General features: G+C 35.9%; 1 protein-coding gene across 2 annotated transcripts; it reads right to left on the reverse strand.

Annotated features, from left to right (window-relative positions):
* Window positions 1-1,337: 1,337 nt before the first annotated feature.
* LOC133525750 (uncharacterized) lies at window positions 1,338-7,186 on the reverse strand. 2 transcript variants are annotated; one of them, XM_061862123.1, is made up of 6 exons: window positions 6,190-7,186; window positions 5,178-5,240; window positions 3,958-4,020; window positions 3,336-3,467; window positions 2,812-2,999; window positions 1,338-1,916 (listed from the first exon to the last, which is right to left on the reverse strand). In XM_061862123.1, the coding sequence occupies exons 1-6, from the start codon at window positions 6,461-6,463 to the stop codon at window positions 1,659-1,661; spliced, it is 978 nt and encodes a 325-aa protein (XP_061718107.1). In that variant the 5' UTR covers window positions 6,464-7,186; the 3' UTR covers window positions 1,338-1,658. The 2 variants fall into 2 exon arrangements, with proteins under 2 accessions (XP_061718107.1, XP_061718108.1); XM_061862124.1 differs by lacking the exon at window positions 5,178-5,240 and having other exon boundaries at window positions 6,190-7,185.
* Window positions 7,187-23,271: the final 16,085 nt, after the last annotated feature.

Below are 23,271 nucleotides of genomic sequence, written 5' to 3' on the forward strand. Positions count from 1 at the left end.
AATAGTCTACCTTGATGCCAAGTATAAAGTTTCTAGGTAATCTGGAAGTGGGATAGGTTTCTGATCTATAAGTCAGACAGTCACAAAAATGACGGTTTTTAAACGTTAATTTATCAATAACTGTTTGATCTACGTTTATGAAATTTTGTATTTTAAACAAGCTAATGTGCCAAGTTTCATGTATGTAAGTTAAATAAGTTTCAAGTTGTGAAGGGGTCAAAAGTAGCTCGAAATGGTTGCGTTATCAGTTCCTTTTTTTGAACTTGGCTGGACACTCTACCGCGTGTCTAGATACCTCCTATGATGGGATAATCTTATACACCCAGGTAGCAATTTTTCGTCGTCACGACGTCCATTCACGGTCATTTCAGACGTTAATGACGTCGCTACTTTCGTCGTACAGACGTTCGAAATGACGAACATATGTCATAGCCTCACGACGTCTCTAACGACGTCGTATTGGACGTCTAATAGTAACGTAATATGGACGTCTACCAACGTCGTTGGTAGGACGTCCAATAGTAACGTAATATGGACGTCTTCCAACGTCGTTGGTAGGACGTTCAATAGTAACGTAATATGGACGTCTTTTAACGTCGTTAGTAGGACGTCTTTTAGTAACGTAATATAGACGTCTTCCAACGTCGTTGGTAGGACGTTCAATAGTAACGTAATATGGACGTCTTTTAACGTCGTTAGTAGGACGTCTTTTAGTAACGTAATATAGACGTCTTCCAACGTCGTTGGTAGGACGTTCAATAGTAACGTAATATGGACGTCTTTTAACGTCGTTAGTAGGACGTCTTTTAGTAACGTAATTTAGACGTCTTCCAACGTCGTTGGTAGGACGTTCAATAGTAACGTAATATGGACGTCTTTTAACGTCGTTAGTAGGACGTCTTTTAGTAACGTAATATAGACGTTTCCTGTAGGGCAATTACGTAAAATTTCGTATGTACGTTGAGGCGATCCAAATGTATTTTTTCTACACAATGAATGACATTTGGATCGTCCTAACGTACGTACGCAGTATTACGTTATTACCCTGCTGTGATGTATGCAAGATACTACGACGTCTTCAAAAGAAGTCCTATTAACGACAAAATGACGTTCAATTGGCAAATACAATAGACGTCAATGGGACTTCAATTTAAGCCAGTTATCATTCGTTTATTGAAGATTCAATTGATATATTGCACATACGAATTATTAATTTGCCAATTCATTAACTAAACTCATTATCATTAAGCAACCGTTACTTCCCAATGACGACTATTTGTCAATTGCATGCGACGCGATGCTGAACGGGGGCAAGAAAAATAAAAAAACCCCAAATGTACATCAAGGAACTAGTAGTTTAATAATAACATATAAACTACATATTAACAAGGTACTTTTTAAGTATTTTAAGAGGCCAGTCAAATCGTCTTAATACCTTTATTTGATCCTAAATTTGTGTAATCCGAGTTTGCTCCATTCCAGAAGTTGTGGAACTTTTTTTGCTATTTTTAAGTTTTTTTCTTGTAGTTCAAAAACGGTACGTCCGACGGAAAATTTGATCTAGTCACGATAACAAATTACATCTGAGGATCCGAAAGATACCCTTATATGAATTCGTAGTCAAAGATTGTAAACACGGCCGCCACTTTGAATTTCTTCTAAAATCCGAATTTGTTTTCACCAGAGTCTGATCCACAACAAGCTTGCTGGTAGTGACATTGTAATTGATGGTGGGTTCCTTCTACATCGAATGGTTTTGCACACGCCCGGAGACGTAGTTCTGCAAATGGCTTCTTGTCTGATCTTTTACCGTAAAAGTTGTACTTGCTTGCCATAGAGTCAGACAATGCAACTTTCATAACTCTAGATACTTTATTATTAACGCCCTGTCCACCAAGGCTCTTGAAGTAGGCTACCTGTAAATATTTCTTATTACAAAAACATTCACAAACTTAACTATACTGCAGATCATAAAATAACGGGTTGGTATTTCTCTGAAATCGTATAAAAACCAATTTGTCTGTGTACAATTCGTCGAGTGTCAATTTTTTGTACTATTTGGTACCTGACATCGAAAAATTTGTACTTAACTTAAAATCTCTAAATATTGAAAATAAAGTGGTCAGCCATTCTGACGTCAGGTTGATAGGACCAAGTCCAGTTCCCCCTAGTTGTAGGGGTTATATCGATAGAATCCAACTTTTGACAAAGATTTAGTACCTATAATTTGTACCTTTCATAATTATTCTTCTTATTGGGCATTTTCCACAATTAATAAAAATAAATTTAAAGAATAATACTTTCAAAGTGTTAGGGTTAGCGTTCTTCATGACTATTCCAAATTTCAAATCGATAGCTTAAGTAGTTCTCGAGATATTTATCAATGTGACAGACGGACGGACGGACGGACAGACAGAGTGGCACCATAAGGGTTCCTTTAGTACTTTTATGGTAAGGAACCCTAAAAAGGTACTAAAACTTGGAGTAAAATTTGTTATAAATATATGGTCCTGTCATCCTGACACTCGCTAAGAAACACATAGGTATTAAAACTTGGGTATTAAATTAAAAAACGTACTAGTTTGTACTTCATAAATAGTAGATTCGGCAGTTATGACTCCTGCTTCCTAAAAACACGGGACTAGCCGGGTCCACACAGCGACCATAAGCACGGGGCAATATCCTCGCGCGTATGCTCGCTCTGTGTGGACCCGGCTACTTACGACGTTACGAGGCTATGCCGGTTATTATACCTATCCGGTACGCTTGTAGTTTCGATGATACTATCGCATTGACAAACTTAAAACTTACCACGTTAGCATGGTTTTCTTGTGACGTTAATAATTTTTCCACAATTTCCAACTCCTCCGAAGTTTTGATGGGAAATTTGAACTCTGGTTTTAAATCCAATCTTGTATGTTTTTCTCGCAAAATCGAGATGATTATATCATTCTGGGCTTTTATGTGGGTCAGTAGTGACACCACTGTATCTTGCAAACCTGAAAGACAGTTATGTTAATGTAATAATGTATTAGTGATGGGTCGCAGGTAAGATACCGAATGTATGTATGTATAAATAATATAGCGGCAAAGTATTAACGTCCTACCAGCCGTGAACAACAAGCGTGTCTTAACCTTTTTGACGCCAATGATGGATATACATCATTATACGCGTCGCAGCGACGCGTCGCTGAGCTCGACTTCATGTCGCTGGCTTCGTGTAGCCGCGTTCGAATGCTATTTCATAGAAATACATAGAAACCAGTCAGTGACGCGGCGACATGAAGTCGAGATCAGCGACGCGTAGTTGTGTTTCAACTTGTACCTTTACCTACCTTTTAATCCTTGACCGCACGATGGCGTTGCTGGCACGTCGCTGCCGAGATTCGGTGGTTGTTCTTTTCGCGACCAAGGACTACGTATGCGTGAAACCGGAGTTAGCCGCCCCTCGCCGTCTTCTGTTAAATCTGACAAGTCAAAAATATTAACAATACAAAACTTTTCCGGTACCTACCTATCAATAAATAAAGATGAATATACGTCATTTCTAAAAATCGTCCTAGTAGCTGGTTTGATAGTGCACAAAAACCCTGCACTTTGTGACTATGCGCTGAAACTTGGTACAGTCGATTCTTAGCTGGTAGATCCAGACCGGGAGGGACATGCTTCTGCAGCAACAGGCAAGTCCATCCATGTAGGTTCCCAGTTGTTATTGACCTTCGTGCAACCCCAAGTAGACAGACAGGGCAGACTTTTGAACCAGCTAAGAATCAACGATGCCAAGTTTCAGCGCATAGTCACAAAGTGCAAGGTTCCCATACAACGGCGTGCAATATCAAACCAGCTATAGCTGTTTACTCTGTAGAAATGAACATAGGAATGAACACCACACACATATTACACATACATGAACATGAAAATCAAACCACCGCAGATGGTTAAACATTGATATCTTACCTTGCAGGACACTGTTTGTCAAGACAGGAAGCCCGTCAACTACATTCAGCAATGAGAGGGTTTCTGTTGGCAAAAAACATTAACATAATATGTATTATATTTATTTTCTATGAGTATTAATAATACAATGCACGCTTAGACCGACTTACCCAGTCCAAAATAAAAAAAAAAAACCGGTCAAGTGAGAGTTCGTTTAACTCGCGCACCGAGGGTTCCGTACAAACTTTCAATTATCTCATGTAAAAATACAAAAGACTTAATGACCAGAAGTATACTAAGTATAATTGTGTACAGCGTCATCTATCGGCAAATTCGCTAATTAATTTGCGGGACCTGTGTACATATGTTGTTTTTTTTCTTTATCATTCGAACCGATTTCAATTTTTTTTGTTTTATTTGAAAAAAAGGTGTTTTTTTGTGTAATCTCATACGAATTTCAAGTATAATTAACACCAGCAAAGGAGGTTAAATTGCAAATTAAATTTCGAAAGGTTTTTTGATAGTGACAAAAAAGTTTTCAAGATATAGGCATGATTATATTTTTTCTGCCCTCTGGGCGGAAAGCGTCAACTTTGCTCCCGCTGCGCTAAACGAAGTTGCCGCTTTCCGCCTCCGTCGAGCAGAAAAATAGTATGCGCACCACGGGAGGAAACGTAGGACATTCCATCCCGCGTGTTTGCCACCCTCGCCTTCGGCTCAGGTGACAATTTGTTTTACATTTCCCTTCATGAATGATTATTTTTCACTATGAAAAAATTAATCAAATTTTTTTTTGAAATGTACATTTAAGATCTTTGAAACGATACCCCACTAGACCTAGTAATTTGAAATTTTGTCCTCTCTTCATATGGGGCATTTTTCATATTGAATAAAAATAAAATAGAAAAATAACACTTTCAATGTGTTTGGGTTAGCATTATTGATGACTATAATATTCCAAATCGATAGCGATGTGACAAACAGACAGACAGACGGACGGACGGACGGACAGAGTTGCACCATAAGGGTTCCTTTTGTACCTTTTTGGTACGACACCCTAAAAAATAAATCACCTGTGGTTATGTCGCCGCGAAATAAACTACCCGTCCCTTTGTAATTAATACAGTTAGAATAAGATGGGTAGTCTATCTAGCGGCGACATACTCTCGCGCCAATCATGTGCTAGGCTTACTGGTAAGAATAATATTCTATTAGGTATGTATTAATTATGATTTACTTACTTTCTGGTGTTGAAGGAGCTTCCCGGGAAACTCGGGTAATGTTTGGCTGAGCCTGACGGGTATCTGTACAAACCATAACATATTATTTTTGAGAGTTCTTTGTAATATCATACTTCTATATAAAAAAAAACTACACAAAATATATCTATTTACTCTTGATATTAAAGGGTCCATACCAGAAAAGGAAAAACCTTCCATCTGTCTCTCCATGCCAAAACAGTGTTCTAACAAAAAGATAAATTTGACTAGAAGAAACACTTAATGGATATAACAGAGTAAGCAGTAAGCAGCTAGCTATATATATTGACCAAAATAAGTTTTTGTCAAAAATTTCATTTTTAGGGTTCCGTAGCCAAATGGCAAAAAACGGAACCCTTATAGATTCGTCATGTCCGTCTGTGTGTCCGATTATATCACAGCCACTTTTTTCTGAAACTATAAGAGCTATACTGTTCAAACTTGATAAGTAGATGTATTCTATGAACCGCATTAAGATGTTTACACAAAAATAGAAAAAAAAACAATAAATTTTGGGGGTTCCCCATACTTAGAACTGTGATAACAGATATATTGAAAATAATATTTAATTTGTATGAAAAAGAGAAAATCTGAAGATTTCATAATTTTTTTAAAGTTGCTGAACAAATGTTGATCAGTTTGAGGAGTTACAATAATATGGTTTAATTATTTTCTAATGTTATAGGAAGCACCTGATATATCATATATTATATTTGCATGAGAACCATGGGACAAAAATACATTAAATAAACTGGCTGAAAGTTGTTTGATTATTAGAAAGCAGCAACATAAAATGGCAGTTATGAAGTAAATTCTGACACTTTGCACACCTATGAAGTTGCTAAACTGAATATTGACAATATAAACCTTAGAAAAAAAAGCTACTCTTACTATTCTGACACATGCAACAAGTATCTACAGCATCATAATTGTTCAATGTGGCGGGACTTAATTCATAAATAATAATGGCCCGTTGGCTATAACCTCAACTTACCTCTATAGTAAGCAGCAGCAGCTGTTTTGTTCAAGATTTTTTTCTTAATTGGTGGTGGCGTTATGTGACCGTCATCTTCATCGCTTGTGGAAATATATCTGTTATTTCTTTTCCGCTTAAAATTTGGTTCTTCTTCTGCTTCAGTCTGTAAGTCTGATGTCTCCTCGACCAGTTTCAGTTTTCTTTTGGCTTTATCTATATCGTCTTTACATGCAAATAAAATAAAAAATACACACAACATGCAAAAATAATAAATGAACACAACATAATGCATCCCTCAGTCAATTAAAACAAGGTTATTGGTAAATATGTAGGATGGAGTAGGAACAGGGTAGTAAGTGGTTAGTAGCACAGTCAATTATCCATTTACCTGGACACTACAGAAGTTATGTTAATACAGACACAATGCAAGGTAAAATTATCCCAAAAATGCTGCTACTTGTCTCAGCAATAGGTTTATGAAAATGACCATAAGCTGTCCATCCATATTAATATTATAAGTGTGAAAGCAACTCTATCTTTCTGTCTCTTTGTCTGTGTATCGCTAAACTAATCGAAAATATTTTTTTTACCCGGTAATAAGTTTTACCCGGAACTTCACTAAATTATTGCTATACTGTTTGTAATTAAGATTACTGCTGAATATGTAAACTTACAAGATACTATAACAAATCCGAATAAATCCATAACACTGCTGTGACAATGACATTACCTACAGTAACGTAACATATTTTACTCAATATACCAACAAGAATACTACCTATATGTAGGTGTGTTGGTTTTTGTCCGGCACTAGTTTTCGTCCACTTGACGAAATTTGAATATAAACGTACTTTGCTGCACAAATTTGTACGTACCTATTGCAATCATTAATGTCAAAACAATATATCAATCTATTTACATAAAATTATATGTCGCAAATAGAAAATTAAAAATCAATTACATTAATTGATAATCTGTACGGAAATTAACGCAATGACTCTACATATTTTATTTTCGAAAAACTGAACTATCACAGAAAACGGAAACTTACACCAACATTAGTAAGCTCTCGGTAAATCAAGAAATATTGCATCCAGATACCATACCTCTAAGTACGTGACTTACCAATAGCAAAATCAACGTGGTTCTTAAAATAAATATATACGTACCAGTCTCACAAAAAACTCTTTGGATGAAGTATCGTTTCCATTTCTCATCCGGTGTTTTGGTATCCGCCAACACCTTTTCAAAAGCTTTAGATCCCTTGACGGGTGGCCAAAATACCTCCCGACGCCTTGGCGTAATCCACTGATTACAATGGATATTGATCCGCCGTCTTGATCACTGAATTGTATCACTGAGTATGTACTCATCACTGAGTATGTGTTTATCATGTGATAAAACTAAAATATACCTTTAAGAGTCTCGAATTGCACAGCACCCACGGACGCGATACAACACAACAGACCGGGCAAACGGAAAAGGAGGGAAACGATACATGACACATGACACTTCAATCAAAATGTCAGAATTTCGTTCCGTTCCAACTTCTGATGTTTCTAAAAATAACAATTTTAAGCTTGTTTTGGTGTTATTAATTATAAAATCTATAAAAAAAATACTGTATAACAACTTTAGAGTTATCGAAACAAACGGAAATGTTTTTTTTACTTTATAAATATTTTACAATACAAGATTGACAAATTGGTATCAAGAAACGAAACGCGTTATTTTGTCGGTTACATACGTCTTGATAGTAACCCCAAATAGACGTCAATAGAACGTCAATTTTGTGACTAAAATGGTACGTCCTACTAACAGAGACCCCAAATAGATGTAAATTTCTATAAGAAGTTACTACGCTAATATTAAGAATCACGTTTAGTGAAACAGGGCAATAGCCGCGAAAATCGACGTTCGTCAATTGCGGGCATTTTTCTCTGTCACTCTAATGACGTCTTAGTGAGAGTAAAAGAGAAAGATCCCCTCAATTTGCAAATTTCGTTTTTCGCGGTAGGCCTGCACGTCTTTGACTCGTTGTTCGAAAATTAATAACGTTGTTGTGACGCCGCTGCGGCGGGGCGTAGCGGCGCTGCAATCGCTGTTTCAACACGGTAGTGTTGCCAAGTCTCTTGTTTTTACAAAAGATTCCCCAATTACCATTATATTACAACCCCAATTAGACGTCAGTGACACGTCAATTTAATGACTTAAGAAGGTACGTCCTGATAGTGACCCCGTACAGACGTCAGTAGAACGGCAATTTTGTGACTAAAAAGGTACGTCCTTATAGTGACCCCAAATAGACGTCAGTGAAGCGTCCATTTTGTGACTGGTATGTCCTGATAGTGACCCCAAATAAACTTCAATTTTAAAACAAAGAAAGTACGTCGTATTAGTGACCCCAAATAGACGTCAGTAAAACGTCAAATTTGTGACTAAAAAGGTACGTCCTGATAGTGATCCCAAATAGACGTCTGTGAAGCGTAATTTTTGTGACAAAAAAAGTACGTCCTGATAGCGACCCCAAATAGACGTCAGTAAAATGTCAATTTTGTGACTAAAAAGGTACGTCCTGATAGTGACCCCAAATAGACGTACGTGAAACGTCAATTTTTTTGATAAAAAAGTACGTCCTGATAGTGTCCCCAAATAGACGTCAGTAAAACGTCAAATCTGTGACTAAAAAGGTACGTCCTGATAGTGACCCCAAATAGACGTCAGTAAAACGTCAAATTTGTGACTAAAAAGGTACGTCCTGATAGTGACCCCAAATAGACGTCAGTAAAACGTCAAATTTGTGACTAAAAAGGTACGTCCTTGTAGTGACCCCATATAGACGTCAGTGAAACGTCAATTTTGTGACAAAGAAAGTACGTCCTGATAGTGACCCCAAATAGACGTCAGTGAAACGTCAATTTTGTGACAAAGAAAGTACGTCCTGATAGTGTCCCCAAATAGACGTCAGTAAAACGTCAAATTTGTGACTAAAAAGGTACGTCCTGATAGTGACCCCAAATAGACGTCAGTAAAACGTCCAATTTGTGACTAAAAAGGTACGTCCTGATAGTGACCCCATATAGACGTCAGTGAAACGTCAATTTTGTGACAAAGAAAGTACGTCCTGATAGTGACCCCAAATAGACGTCAGTGAAACGTCAATTTTGTGTCCAAAATGGTACGTCCTAATAATGACCTTAAATAGACGTCAGTGAAACGTCTACTCTCGACGAATAGAGTACTGACCTTGTTATGACCTATAAATGACGTCAATTGTGCGTCACTGACGTCAGTTTGCTACCTGGGCAATGATGCTTGCCATGCCGTAATTTCATGTTTTAAGAATACATAAGTAAAATGTAGTTAACAAACATGTCCACTATTTTAAAATTTCACGTTTATGGCAGTATGGTATGATTATGATAGTTAGCAGCATTACTGCAGCAGTATTGCAACGCAACATTACTGATGGCCGCATTTCTGAGGCAGCAATGCAGTCGGCAGTCATGTCGCGCTGCAATACTTCTGCAGTAATGCCGAAGCAGTCTGTATACGAACGGTACCTTAAGGTCTTGTCTAGACGGCGCGCAAACCCGCATGGGATTTTAGCTACATTGCGGACTATTGAGGATATAGTAGGTACATTGAATTCTTCCGACCGATCAAATACCGCAATGTAATGAATGTCGTATGCGACTTCTCTCATAGTCTAAATGAGCCCTAATATATTCATTTTTTGAATTAAGTACATTTATTTTAAATTAATATCGATGTTCCATATTTTCATTCTAATATTTCAGACCGTACTCATGTCCCATTATAGGGTACCCATCACTGGTTCCTTTCCATTACCGGGGTTCCATCACTGGAGCTTTGTGGTCCATGACTGGAGATAAGAAACATAGTTTTAATTTGTTGATTGTGTAGAAACGAATTGCAGTATCTTTTGTACAATAGGTACCCCTGAAACATAAAAGACGGATAGGACATTCAACTTTTAACACGCTAAGGAGTAGAATTTTTACATGTATCAGGGAAATGTCACAAATACTACAAATTTGCCCTTAAATGTCCCATGACTGGTTTACATCTAGAGTGATCCGTACCCTGTCCCGTTTGAAAAATAGGAAGTAGTAGCAGAGAAAACGCAATTTTATTGTTTGTTTTATTTTTTGTGCACCTTATAGTGTTAAAACTTGAGTCAGACTTAAGAAAAAAATACCTATAGATACTGAGCTTGTTATAATTATACGTATTTTATTTTTTCAAGAAATATGTATCATGTGATGAATGTTTTTTTGCTATATCCGTCCATGAACTGATGAGTAATCACTAAATTAATATCGCGCATGAGGGTCATTTTAGCTCCGGGTGCGTCGTTTCTAGCGCAAAATCAGCTCCATCTCTGTCAGAGGTACTATACTCAATTCAGAGTAATTAATAACATTATTTCTCCATCAATATGAAAAGTATGCATATATGCAGATATTACAGGTGTATAAAAATAAGCCACCGCGCCATAACACTTTCGGTCACATCTGGTTTTTGATTCGAATCCGAACCCTACGGGTTTATTAAGGACGTTTTACTCACGTTTCGCATCCGGTTTTTAATTTGAGCTTTTTATTGAACAATTAAGACGACCTTCTACCATTTCCTAACACTGTAGGTAAGTACCTACCATCCTACCAATCATTAGTTTAGAAATTTTCTGATTTTTTTATAATTTAAAAAAATGTTAAAAATAACCCAAACCGGTTTTAACCGATTATCGGTTATTTCTTGGTCAAAATCGATTTTATAACCGATTATTACATTACCTAGGTTAGTCCCATAGTAAAAGTTACACGGTATTATCTATACCTAATTATATATATTCACATTGCAAAATTTTGCTAATGGTTGAAAAAAAAGACCCGCAAACATTTGACAAAGTGACAAACTCACATTTGCAGTGTGTAGCCATGTCGGTATATGGGGACTCCGTATAACCTCCATTATCTCTGTGTAGTTAGGGCAGGGGGGGGGAAACTAGAGCGTTGAGGCTTTCTCGGCTCAATTTCTCGGAGCAATTATTAGGGTTGGCAAAACTTGACGTCCCTTTGCGTGCTCAATCACAGATAAGACAATCACATGAATTATGACAACCCTAAATAGCCGAAAGGGATAATTCCATACATTAGAAAGGGACAATATGATTCGGCCCTGAATCGCTGTCAAAGGTAAGGTAGTACTATTATTTATTTTGTGGTGTAGCATATTCTTATAGGAATGATCTATCTATATATAGTATTTTTCAAACAGGAAGGGTACGCTGACATATATCATCTCAAAACAATTTTGCGAGATTTGGCGTTTTAAGGTTATAAATTGTATGGAGAGGACATCTATCTGTCACCCTACCTATCATGTTTGAAAAATACTATAGTAGGTACACCTATCCTACCTACCTACTACGTAGATACCTATAGGTAGGTACCTACATTTTAATGCATCCATCTTCACAAGCCCATCTCATAGACAAACTAAACTGACCGAAATAACATCGCTTTTAAGCTCTAAAATCGATTACGGATGAGTTTATTTTGACTGTCAGCAAGCACCTGCGGTGTATCGGCCTCACCCGATATAGATCGAATCATTACGATACTGTTTACTTAATACCGACCACCTACTTGTAGGTATAAGATACTTACCAACATACACTACGTATGGCGAACTGGGAGTATAATTTTCGCCGTCCTCGGTTCTATGGTCAGTGGCCTGTACCTCTAAAAGATGTTAAAACCAGCCTACTCAGAGATCTAGCTGGGGCCCATTTCTCAAACGGTATTAGACTAATAATATTAGTCCACAAACTGTCAATTCGTATGGATTCCCATGGCAACACACTAATAATATTAGACTAATACCGAAATGGGCTCCTGTAGACTCGGCCAATCGTTTGTCTCACTGCTGTTGTTGGCGAAATTTTCTGCATGAAAAAAAATCAGTATCTGCTCACAATTTCCTCTAGGGAACAAAATTTCCCATTTGAAGAATCGAAACTTTCTTGGGATATTTCATGTAAATTGTCCGTGTTTTTTTTTTTACTTTCCACATCTTTTACTTTGTTTTTGTAGTAACTGTACGAGTCACTACAAAATCAGCTGAATTCCATAAAATGTGGGTACGTAAAACGCGAAAAGCTGACGAGTTGACACAACGGCTAGCTATAAAACCGTTTGTTAGAGTGTGCGGAAAGAGAAGAGTCGTGGAATGTACCAATAAGAGAGCCCATACATACTACAACTCTTTCCGCATAGACTGATCTTTATTAGTAGAGTCAGCATCAAACACAGAATATTTTTTTTAATGAGGATAGATATGTAACGTGTTTGTTAAATGTAAAATATTTCATCCAAAATAATAAAATTTGATATTAGGACGGCAAAGCAACATTTATAGTTGAAAATGAACTTTATTCTAACTTTTGAACCAAGAAATATAAAAAAATCGTGAAAGTAAAGCTAAGTAAAGAATTTCAAAGTAAACTATAGTAAACCTGATCGTTTTGGCAGTTTTTGGGTTTTTGCAAAAGTTTAATTTGACGGGTCACTACGGAACCCTACACTGAGCATGGCCTGACATGCTCTTGGCCGATTTCTTTTTATCAGCAGGTGACTAAGCTTGCTTATTCTAAACAAAAAACAGAGTTATGATAGCCAACCAACTATGCAAAAACGAGGTTTTCTTATATCGTCTATTTTATATCTCTTTGTTTACCTACTTAAACACTCGAATGTGTAGCTCCTAAAGTATCTATTGATCGTAGAGTAAAAATACTCATGACCAATTTTATAGGAAATGTTATGTATAAACTTTTGTTCGAAGTAATTATAATGCTATTCGTACAGATATTCGAGATATGAGCAAAAATCTGAAAAAGGTACCTTCAGCACAACTCCCACCCCCTAGGACTTTAGGTATGTTCATCTGCAGGGCTAAGATGGTCGGCTCTTTATCATTTGTCACCATGCCTGTCACGTTCTAACAAGTATGTAAGTGCAAAAGTGGCGGGTATAGTGACAAGCGATAAAAATGGAACCATGCTGCCAACTGCAGGTCACAAAACTATACACGAATTATTTCTCCTGATTTCATTAATTTTCTTCAGCTATATAGCGCTCTTTTAGAACACAATATGTCAAGAATTTCATCAGCAATCTTGAGGTCTTTCTCTAGTAACTTCATTAATTTGAAACCTGATTTTTTGAAGTTCGCTTGATACATACAAATCACGAACATAGGTCACGAAATTCGTAACAATTTTTGCACAAAAGCTAAACATATGAATATTTCTTCTAAAAATGCGCAATTTAATCTTTGATCGAACTCATCGAATACTTTTTTTAGTTATTAAAATTTACAATAAATTAAAATTCAAACATGATATACGAGATCCCGCCATCAGTAAGTCCACGGGGCCTTAATAAAAAACCGTTTTCTAATTATTAAGTAAGTAGGTATTTTTTCTCAATCATGGTCAAAAATCCTGAATTTTTATTGTAAATCAAACACAGGTGACCAATTATAAAAGTAAAAGTTTTTTGTCAACGACAATAAATCATTGATTTTCGGCAGCTCAATTTTAGCCTAAGCACGAGAGCTTAAACACGTGCACATAATTAATTAATTAATTAGGCATATTTTTGATATTTTTTCGTAGATTGATCACCACGCGTAGCCAACGTGCTAATCGTTCATTCTCCGTAGCGAACGATACGCAACTGTCACTGTCGCACTAATACACACAAACTTTGTATAGAGTGATAAAGAGAGAACTACGGTACGCTACGGAGCGTTAACGATTGGCATGTTGGCTTGGCTACGCGGGCAGATACGCGGCTTAGTCAAGTTATAGTTACGATTAGAAAGCTGTAATTATAGAAAAAAGTCAAATGAACTCACGAAATAAAAACTGGACTTATTTATATGTACCTACTCGTACACATAAAGTGGGGCTTAATTTTTGTTTCGCTCAATCCCAGTTCCGAGAGTCTATAAAAAATCCGATATTTTACGTTACGGTACCATCACTCTATAATTTTCTCTGGATATTTACAAGTACCTAAGCTACCATAGCTTCTTAAATTCGAATTTATAAGTACAAATATCATACGCAGAAAATTATCAAATAGGTTTTACGTTAAGTAAGCATTTATGGCTACTTACGTGAATTATCACAACATTCTTATTCGTGTTTACACTAATAATGATTTAGAGGCAGCTGTGCCTTCATCCATTGCACGTGTGCGCGCATTTTAGTCAAAAACTAAAAGGACCGAACTCATGATCAAATTATATTATTTTTTACTCTATTACAATTGGAAAGGACTCAAATTGCAGCAGTGTTACGGTTAAGTTTAATGCGATTTATCATAACGCTATTAGCTACCTACTAACAGGCTTTGATCCTTTTCAGGAAGACTTAAATATATTATAGGTACCTACTCGTAGCTATGTATTTGGTGTTTATATTATATGTGGCAATCATATAAGTATACTATTTTATAGTTACTTACATAAGAAACCATTAAGGAGTGATCCCGCCGGTTCTGATTTTATATGGCGAGAACCGGGAATAGGGCATATTACGCATAGGGGGCGCCACTACCACAATCCATCAAAATCTGAGGGTCTACCGCGAAACATGAAAATACTCTTGTGTATTCGAGCTATAAAGACGCAGAAAACAAAATTTCGATTTTCGCGTTTCCCGGTAGGCTCTTTGTAAACAAACCGCCTTGATGCATCAATGTCATATTTTACTATCTGCGAAAACTTGTCAAAGTCAGAGCAAATAAGTTACTCTATGATTTACGACGCACTATGGTGGCACAACATTGCAGTAATACTCCCTATTCATTGGTATTGTTTATGTATAAAAATCCGGGCTGGGTGCGCACCCTTGACCCTAGCAACCATATTCCGGCAAGTCTGAGACAATTTAGGCTAATGCGTTTTCTTCAAAACTGTAGGTCAGGTCAGGAGCAAGACGCTCTAACCCCATCAATTAGGTAAACCAGTGAGAATTAACGTCTATGGATACGGCCAATAGTCTCTGCCTGCCTCAATTAGTAAATTAGATTATTTATTTATTTTAAGATTATTATGTACTCGTACCTAGTGTTTACCCAGGCATTGACTTCTGTATTTATGAATGTTGCTACGTGTTCTTCATGTTTCTGTATGATGTCACTGTAAATGTTGTATTGACTTGTGAAAGAGCCCTTGAGGCCTACTAAACAGTCCGTAGTGATTTTATTAATCCTTAGAATGATTAAAAGCGTTGAGTGACAGCAAAATGTGAATAAAAGTGAGGCCTACTTATATAATAAAGATTTGAATTTTGAATTTAGATCTAGAGGCGAAAACTGTTGGTTGTATTCTGTTTTCTTTTCAGGATAAGTTACCTAGCATTAGCCGACCCACATCCGCAGTAACATGACATATAATATCACTTTCTGGCCAACCTCCAGACTTGACATGCGCCATCGCCGAGATGCATTCCTACCGTTCAAAGCACGTAACATGAAATATTAAAGCTTTTCTTATCAACGCTTTTCATTGCTCATGTAGTAGAGTTTATTAACGTCGCTATTTTCTATTAGACCTTACGACTCCTAGCGCTATAAATGCCAGACACACCTAATAGAGAATTAGAATCACTACGCAATTAGTAGCATTGCAGCAATGGCTATTAAATTAGAATAAATGATTGGTCGTAGCAGGTCTTATATTGCAGCTACCCGCTGTTCTGACTGTTAGCGTTGAAAGCAGCTGGCTTGGTCTGCTCATTTAATGAGCGCATGCGATTTACTTTAAAGAAACCAAGTGTTCTAATGATAATATCTCACATAATTAGCCGTATTTGCCCAGATATTCGTGTTTAATTTTTTCTTATCGCAAACGAAAGTGACGCAGTCATACGTGGTTGTATAAGTTCATTAGATCCGGCATGTTGGCTTTGAACTTCACCCGCTAACTATTATTGCAGATACTAGTTTTTCTTCTTATTAATATAAATAAAAAATCAGCCAAGAGCATGTCGGTCCATGCTCAGAGTAGGGTTCCGTAGTTACTCCTCCGTCACAATAAGCTAAACTGGAGCTTAAAGTATAGTAGATTGTTAACCAAGAGATGAACTATGGATGTACGTCTTTTTACTATGAAGGGGAAACTTTTTGCGATAACTCAAAAACAGCTAAACTGATCATATCCGCTATAGTTTTCATTTCATGTCTTTCTTAAGCTCTACTTCCAAGATTTTTTTCATATTTTTTGGACCTATGGTTCAAAAGTTAGAGGGAGTTGGAACATTTTTTTTTTTCTTTAGGAGCGTTTATCTCCGAATATATTCACTTCATCAAAAAATGTTTGTTAAAGCGACCCCTATTAGTTTTGAAAGACCTTTCCAACGATATCCCACACAGTAGGGTTGAAGCAAAAAAAAAATTCACCCCCACTTTACGTGTAGGGGAGATACCCTAAAAAAATTAAATATTTGGATTTTATTGTACGACTTTCTCGGCTTTATTGATTTATATGTATATCCATGCCAAATTTCAGCTTTCTATCACCAACGACCATGGAGCAAAGCCTCGGACAGACAGACAGACGGACATGGAGAAACTATAAGGGTTCCTAATTTAGGGCTTGTAGAGTTAGAAGCTTGGCTCTGATAACTTTTTGACAGTGCATGCCTTATGCTTTCGTCTTGGTAATATTTTACATAAAAATGAAAATGTTTTTGGAAGGATTTCACTTCTTTTTGTGAGTTGCTTATGACAATCTCCCATCCCGTAATTTAAGGGTGGGGGGTGATTTAATAAAAATCCTGAAATATATATTTTATTATTTATAACAAGCGGCCCGATTCGAAGAATGAGATACGATAACGATAAATTCTGGTTGAGATAAGTTTTCATTTAGATATCTTTTATATGTCGTATAATTGACAGAAGCAGCTCGATTCGGGCAACCAATGTCACTTTAACGTTTGAAATATCATAAATAGATCTTATTTTCCGCTGTGATCCCAATCACATCGATCTTTAAAAGATCTTTCCAAGATCTTAAACGTGTTTTAATCATTCTTCGAATCGGGCCAAAGGAGTCTATATATCAATTTTCTGAACTCTAGCATGAAAATTTGCGCAACCCTCATTCGAATTTTTACCTCCTAGTTTCACCCTTTAAGGGTTGGGGGATAAAACTTCAAACATTTAGATTTTTTTTGTTGTTTGTGTACTAATACTAGCTTACATACCAAATCTCAGCTTTCTAGGACTTCAGGAACTACTCTAAGAATTTTGATGATCATCAGTGATTGTGTGAGTGAGTCAGTGACGAAATTTATCTGGGATTATCCAAACCCAAGTTATGAGGGTTAAAAAACGACGAAGCGCTTCGAGAAAAGGTAGATAGTGCTCTTGCGCTTCGCTTGGCTCGTCTTGTCGGGGACACTACCGTTGCCCCAAGATATTAGGTATTTTAATGTAAAGAAATCGATGGCATAATAGAATGGAAGAACGTGTGTACCAAATTGTATTCAGTACTTATTTATTTTACCAAGCCATAATTTGTTGTTATGTATTGTCAAAAATATTGTTTCCTTTTCACCGTTTTTTATTACAAATGTAGTTGACATACCTATCCACATGACTGCTGTTTAAAAGCTGACCGAAAAGATGAAAATGAGTAGGTAGACATATTTTTTACAATATACCTATTACCTATTTTGTTTCGTTATCTTTGTAAATGTCATATGGGTTTTATAATATTTAATATTTTTCAGTTTCATCAGAAACTAAAGCGATTTAGGTACTAGGTACATTATACATACCCATAAACAACAATCAATCTAATCACCAAATGCATACGTGACAAGAGCTACCAACAAATCTCCACTTAACTACCCACTAAACTGTGATAGACATTTAAAACTTAAAGATCTATAAATTACAACAGTTTATCACAATCCTGAAATCCTTGGCTTCCTCATTCGCGTAAGAATAGCTTTGATTCGATAGCTTTCCGGAAATCAAATGTTAGTATAGTTGGGTTTGATTAGATTGCCTTTAACGCTCTTATGTTTATAGTTTTAGAGTCTAAATTATTCAGTTGTTAAAAGGAATCAAGTATTGGAAGATTTATTAAGTCTGTCATTGTTTGTGCTGTCGTAAATGTCTCGGGTCGTCCACCGAGTTACGCGCCACAATTAGGCTATCGTGGGATTGAAATAAGTGCGTCAACAAACACAGATTCCGGTCGGACGATGCCCGAAACACGCTAGACTGTGACCACGCTAACTTTGCACAAAGTTGGCAGTAACAAAGCATACATATCCCTAAAAGCTCCATACTTGACGTAGCGCTTGGCATGAAAACTTAGCATGGTCCGACTCTATTGTAGAATTTACTTATAACACGAATCGCATAGTTTTTCCATGTAAATACGTAATTGGTTAATTAACTATTTGTCTTAAATACAGTATGTATCTGAACGCAAAGCAATTACTTAAATCCGTTAATGTTTAGGTCGTACTGAGAAACTTTTACTATGTGGCCAACCCTGAAATCGCGAATAAAAATTTGGCAGTTTCATACATTTTGCTGGTCTGATTTTGTTCTTCGCGATTTCGGGTTTGGCCCCATCATAAAACATGCTCAGTTTGAGTAATTGCTTTACTTTCAGATACATACTGTATATTAAAAGGGGTTACTTACCTACCTGCCTAATTAACCCATTTTTATATTGCACTTGAAATAAAATTAAAAATAGGTGTTTTTCTTTGGTGATGGTGACTGGACAGTAGGCAGGAAAATAGTAACTTTCAATAGGCTATAAACCAAAAACAACCCAAACTTATAGTTGTTTAAAGGAAGGAGTTCTTAAAATTTTAAGTCATTTTAAAGGAGACATAAAAATTTAGTCCCCAAGCAGAGAGGTGCTGACGAAACTTAGTTTTAATAAAAATGAGATATAAAGGAAACAATAAACGAGTGCGACATAAAAGGACTCAGTAATCAAAAATCGTGCTATTCTAAAAATATGTAAGCAGGTAAGCCTAACCATGAGTATGCCATTAACTCAAAAACAACGAAACTAAAGCTATCACGTCGCGAGAATAAACTATAGACAGATAAGCCCCTAAATGAATCGAGTTTCCGTGAAACTTATATCTCTAATTTAAAATTTAAACTATCTGCCAGAAAAAAAATGTGGAACTCTCGTTGTGACAAAAAGTTTAGAGCAATACCTAATGAAAGTTCCGTTAATGGTATGAATCTTGCGACTGAAAAGAAACGTTTGCCCAGTTGTACACATAAACAAATACCTGTGTACCTAAGGATCCAACAAGACAATTAATAATAATTAAAGTGCATAAACACCTTAGATCGTGAGCAATGAGCTTACACGAGAAGTGATATAAACACTAAAGCATGACTAAAGTACAAATCACAAGATCATAATATTGGGTGTCGGTGTCACAATAAATATTGAATAAAATAATAAATATTAAATATCGACGCTGTTAAAATATCCGCTTACAGTTTATGAGATCGCGCGGACATATTTACGTACGCGAGGAGGCAATCAATTGGCTTTTTTCGTTCAAACTCACACACCTACTTTTTTGATACGCGCTTTCTCTGAATGCGTAATGCTTGAGATTCCGATATGATACAGGTCGTTTAGTGATTTAAGTGGATTTTAAAGAGGCATGATGGAGGGCTGGGTTGGAAGTAAGCGAATTCTGAAAAGATTTCACTTAGTGGAACATGTAGGCACTTATTATAGGTACTAACGTACCTATTAAAGTTACTAACTAACTAACATTTCATAATACATTTTACACGCATGCATTATCATCAATTTGTCGTCACTTACCTAGTTAGATACTTATACATATTTAAGAATTCTTATTCACGAAGTGGTTAATAGTAGGCAGGTATTAAAGTTGCTTAAAGGAAAAAAAACACAAACAGATTTTTTTCATGTTTTACTTAGTTGGAACATGTAGGTAGTTATTAAAGGCACTATGTATTAACTAACATTTCATAATTTTTTTTTCATGCATTTATCATTAGTTTATCGTATAGTTAGATCTTAAGAATTAAGAATTCATGAAGTACTAGCTACTTAGGTGGGCAGGTATTAAAGTAGTTTACAAGAAAAACAAAAAAAAACAAATATAATTTTTTTTCATAGGTACTTAACGGAAGTCTCTACATATAATTAGTAATTAGTAAGTCGAACATTTTAGAATAGTCACTAAACTTTCGATGCCCCGAAGCGCAAATGGAAATTAATCACATTTCACCTTTAACTTACACAATTGTTACTAAACACCCATTAAAATGAGATAAATCGTGCGCCTACGACCTTTAGAACACGTATTAATATTTAATTGTAGTCGATATCATCACGAAGCGCATAACTAACTCTTAATAAAGTGTACTGTTGACGTGAATTATCCACATAAGTCTGCCGAACAAGCCGGTGTGTTCCACTTATGTACTTTTTAGTTGGATATAAAAAAAAATACTTGACTTACATTTTAATAAAATGTTTGTTTCCTAGACTCTTCTGTTGATAGAATTTAGAATGACAGTTCTTTAAGATCCGTAATTTCTGAGACCATAAACATTAACTGAATCCGATAGTCTGCGCGTCCAAAATGACAAAAACGGAACATCCGCCAGTTTTTCTCAACAACTACGTTCCTACTAATATATTCCTGAAATTTAGACTTATAGCACATTACTGCAGAGGCCGTGAAGTAAGGGATTGCAGGACGAGAGTGCGGATAAAGGAGTCTTGCAATCCCTGTTCCGGCCAAGGATTGTATGGTGCTTTTCTCAAACAATGTAAGAAATATTATAATTTAAGTAATCAAGTAAATAAGTTAATTAGGAAAAAATACATATTTTTTCACAGACTAATTAATGTTGAATTACTTAATTATTATATATTTTAACGAGAATAAATAAAAATTTAAATTGCCGCCTTTTTTATTTTTTAAACTTGACATTTGAAAAAGCTATTCGAGCACCATGTTTAACCGCTTATAAATATAGTACCATAGATTTTTTTTTATTTAATGTCGCAATTATGCTTACAGAGAGAATGGTCGTTGGCTGTAAGTACCTAATATTTAATTTGTCACTCTAATCTTAGTGAGCAAAATTAAGCAACTATGATACTGATGTTGATGTCTTTTATGACTCCCCAGGATCGTTCTCCACAGCTTTATATATGTTTTTGAGTGATTGTACCTAGTTTGTAATGTTTAACTATTTGTGGATATTGTAAATAATTCTAATTATTAATATTATTATTTAACATGTAAGCGCTTTGGTGCCTGAACTGTAAGCTTGTGTGTTGCATGAATAAACAATAAACAATAAACTATAAGGTTTCAGCCAAGCCTTTTTTTAGGTATTCTCCAAAAAACTTTCCCTTTTTTCATAAGAACCGCAACGAACGAAAGTGGATAAGCGGCGGGAAATCGCCTTTTTATACAAACGTAGTAGTATTCTTATTTATTCTGTGACGTAATCCTCATTTTCCTCTCCGGATATTAACATTACTGAACATAATTGACACAATTTGATGTATATCAACCACAGCTATGCCCCTTCGTTTGATATTTAAATTATTGTAAAAGTTAAGATCATTTAAATAACATAGAATTTGTTTTTCGCTCCTGTTTCTTACATTAATCAAAATATCTAAAAAAAGTCAAACGAAGGGGCATGAGCTATGATTAATTTAATATACATCAAATTGTGAAAAAATAATTGCCATAATGTGGACACCCAGAGAAAAACTGGGGACTATGTTTGTATGAAGAATCGGCTGTCCCCTTTCCTCTTAATATGAAATCAGTGCCGCGAAGATACGCCCTTTTGCTGAAACGGTTTTAATATGAGAGACACATTTTGTGTGTGTAATTTACGTGCTTAATTGCAACAGTGTTGCATATTTTTATATTAACGTTGTGTACCTACATAATGTAACTACTCGTATAAGTCTCTTGAATATTCAATCTCATCACGGAATCATTATTTTGCATAAATTTATGTACCTAAGTGGAATATAACTACTTTAGCATGGGATTCTATTCTGAATATTTATCACTTTGTGGCTTGTGGTTAGGTACATATATTGGCTGTTCATCGAAAACTCCATTCATGTTTGTCAGGAATTAAAAAACAAGTTCAATGGATAGGTACTTGTATGTACCATTTTTGGACAAATGTCTGCCTTACTGTGAAACATAACTAAGGTAATTTCGAAAAAAAAATCGAAAAGAAGACCTTAGGTACTCAAAATAATAAATAAATAGTAAACCTATGGTAAATCAAAAGTACATATTTTGTACGTAACGTTGTCAATTCTGGATTTTGTTCATCTCAGACTACTATTTAAGATCCACGACATCCGTAATTTAAGCAGAAATGAATGAGAACGATCAGATTGTAGAATAGGCCCCAGCGCCCGGCGCTGTGTCGCCTCGGGAAATGCTTTATACGGCGCAGGCGCTCCAATAAACGTCATAAATAATACTCGATCGTGTGAGACTCGCCACGGATATCCAACAAACGCGTATATCTGTTTATATTATACATTTAAATAAAAAAATACACACCGATAACCGTACATCACGGTTATTAGTTTCGATAAATAATACGAATAACTTTTCGATGTGATCGATTCAAATGTGTTGTTGTATTTATTGTAATTACTTGAGCACTCCGGCGGCCGCTCGGCGTGTGGAGCCCATCAAATATTTAAACTGTTTATTAAGAACTAATAATATTTGCATAATCGTATTTTAAAACATTAGTCTATATGAAATTCAATCTTAATCGGCCATTAATAATGAGAATTAGCTCGATCTGAAGTGGAGATAATTGAATAAATTTTATGGGAAAAATGCAAGAGGTTATAAAAATAATTCCAATAACTGCTTGAGATGTTATTGAGATCGATCTTACTTCTTTTAAAATATTTTTTTATGGAATTAAAATGTTACTAGTTGGTAATTGT

The sequence above is a fragment of the Cydia pomonella genome, chromosome 15, assembly GCF_033807575.1.
Source record: "Cydia pomonella isolate Wapato2018A chromosome 15, ilCydPomo1, whole genome shotgun sequence".
Classification (NCBI taxonomy): domain Eukaryota; kingdom Metazoa; phylum Arthropoda; class Insecta; order Lepidoptera; family Tortricidae; genus Cydia; species Cydia pomonella.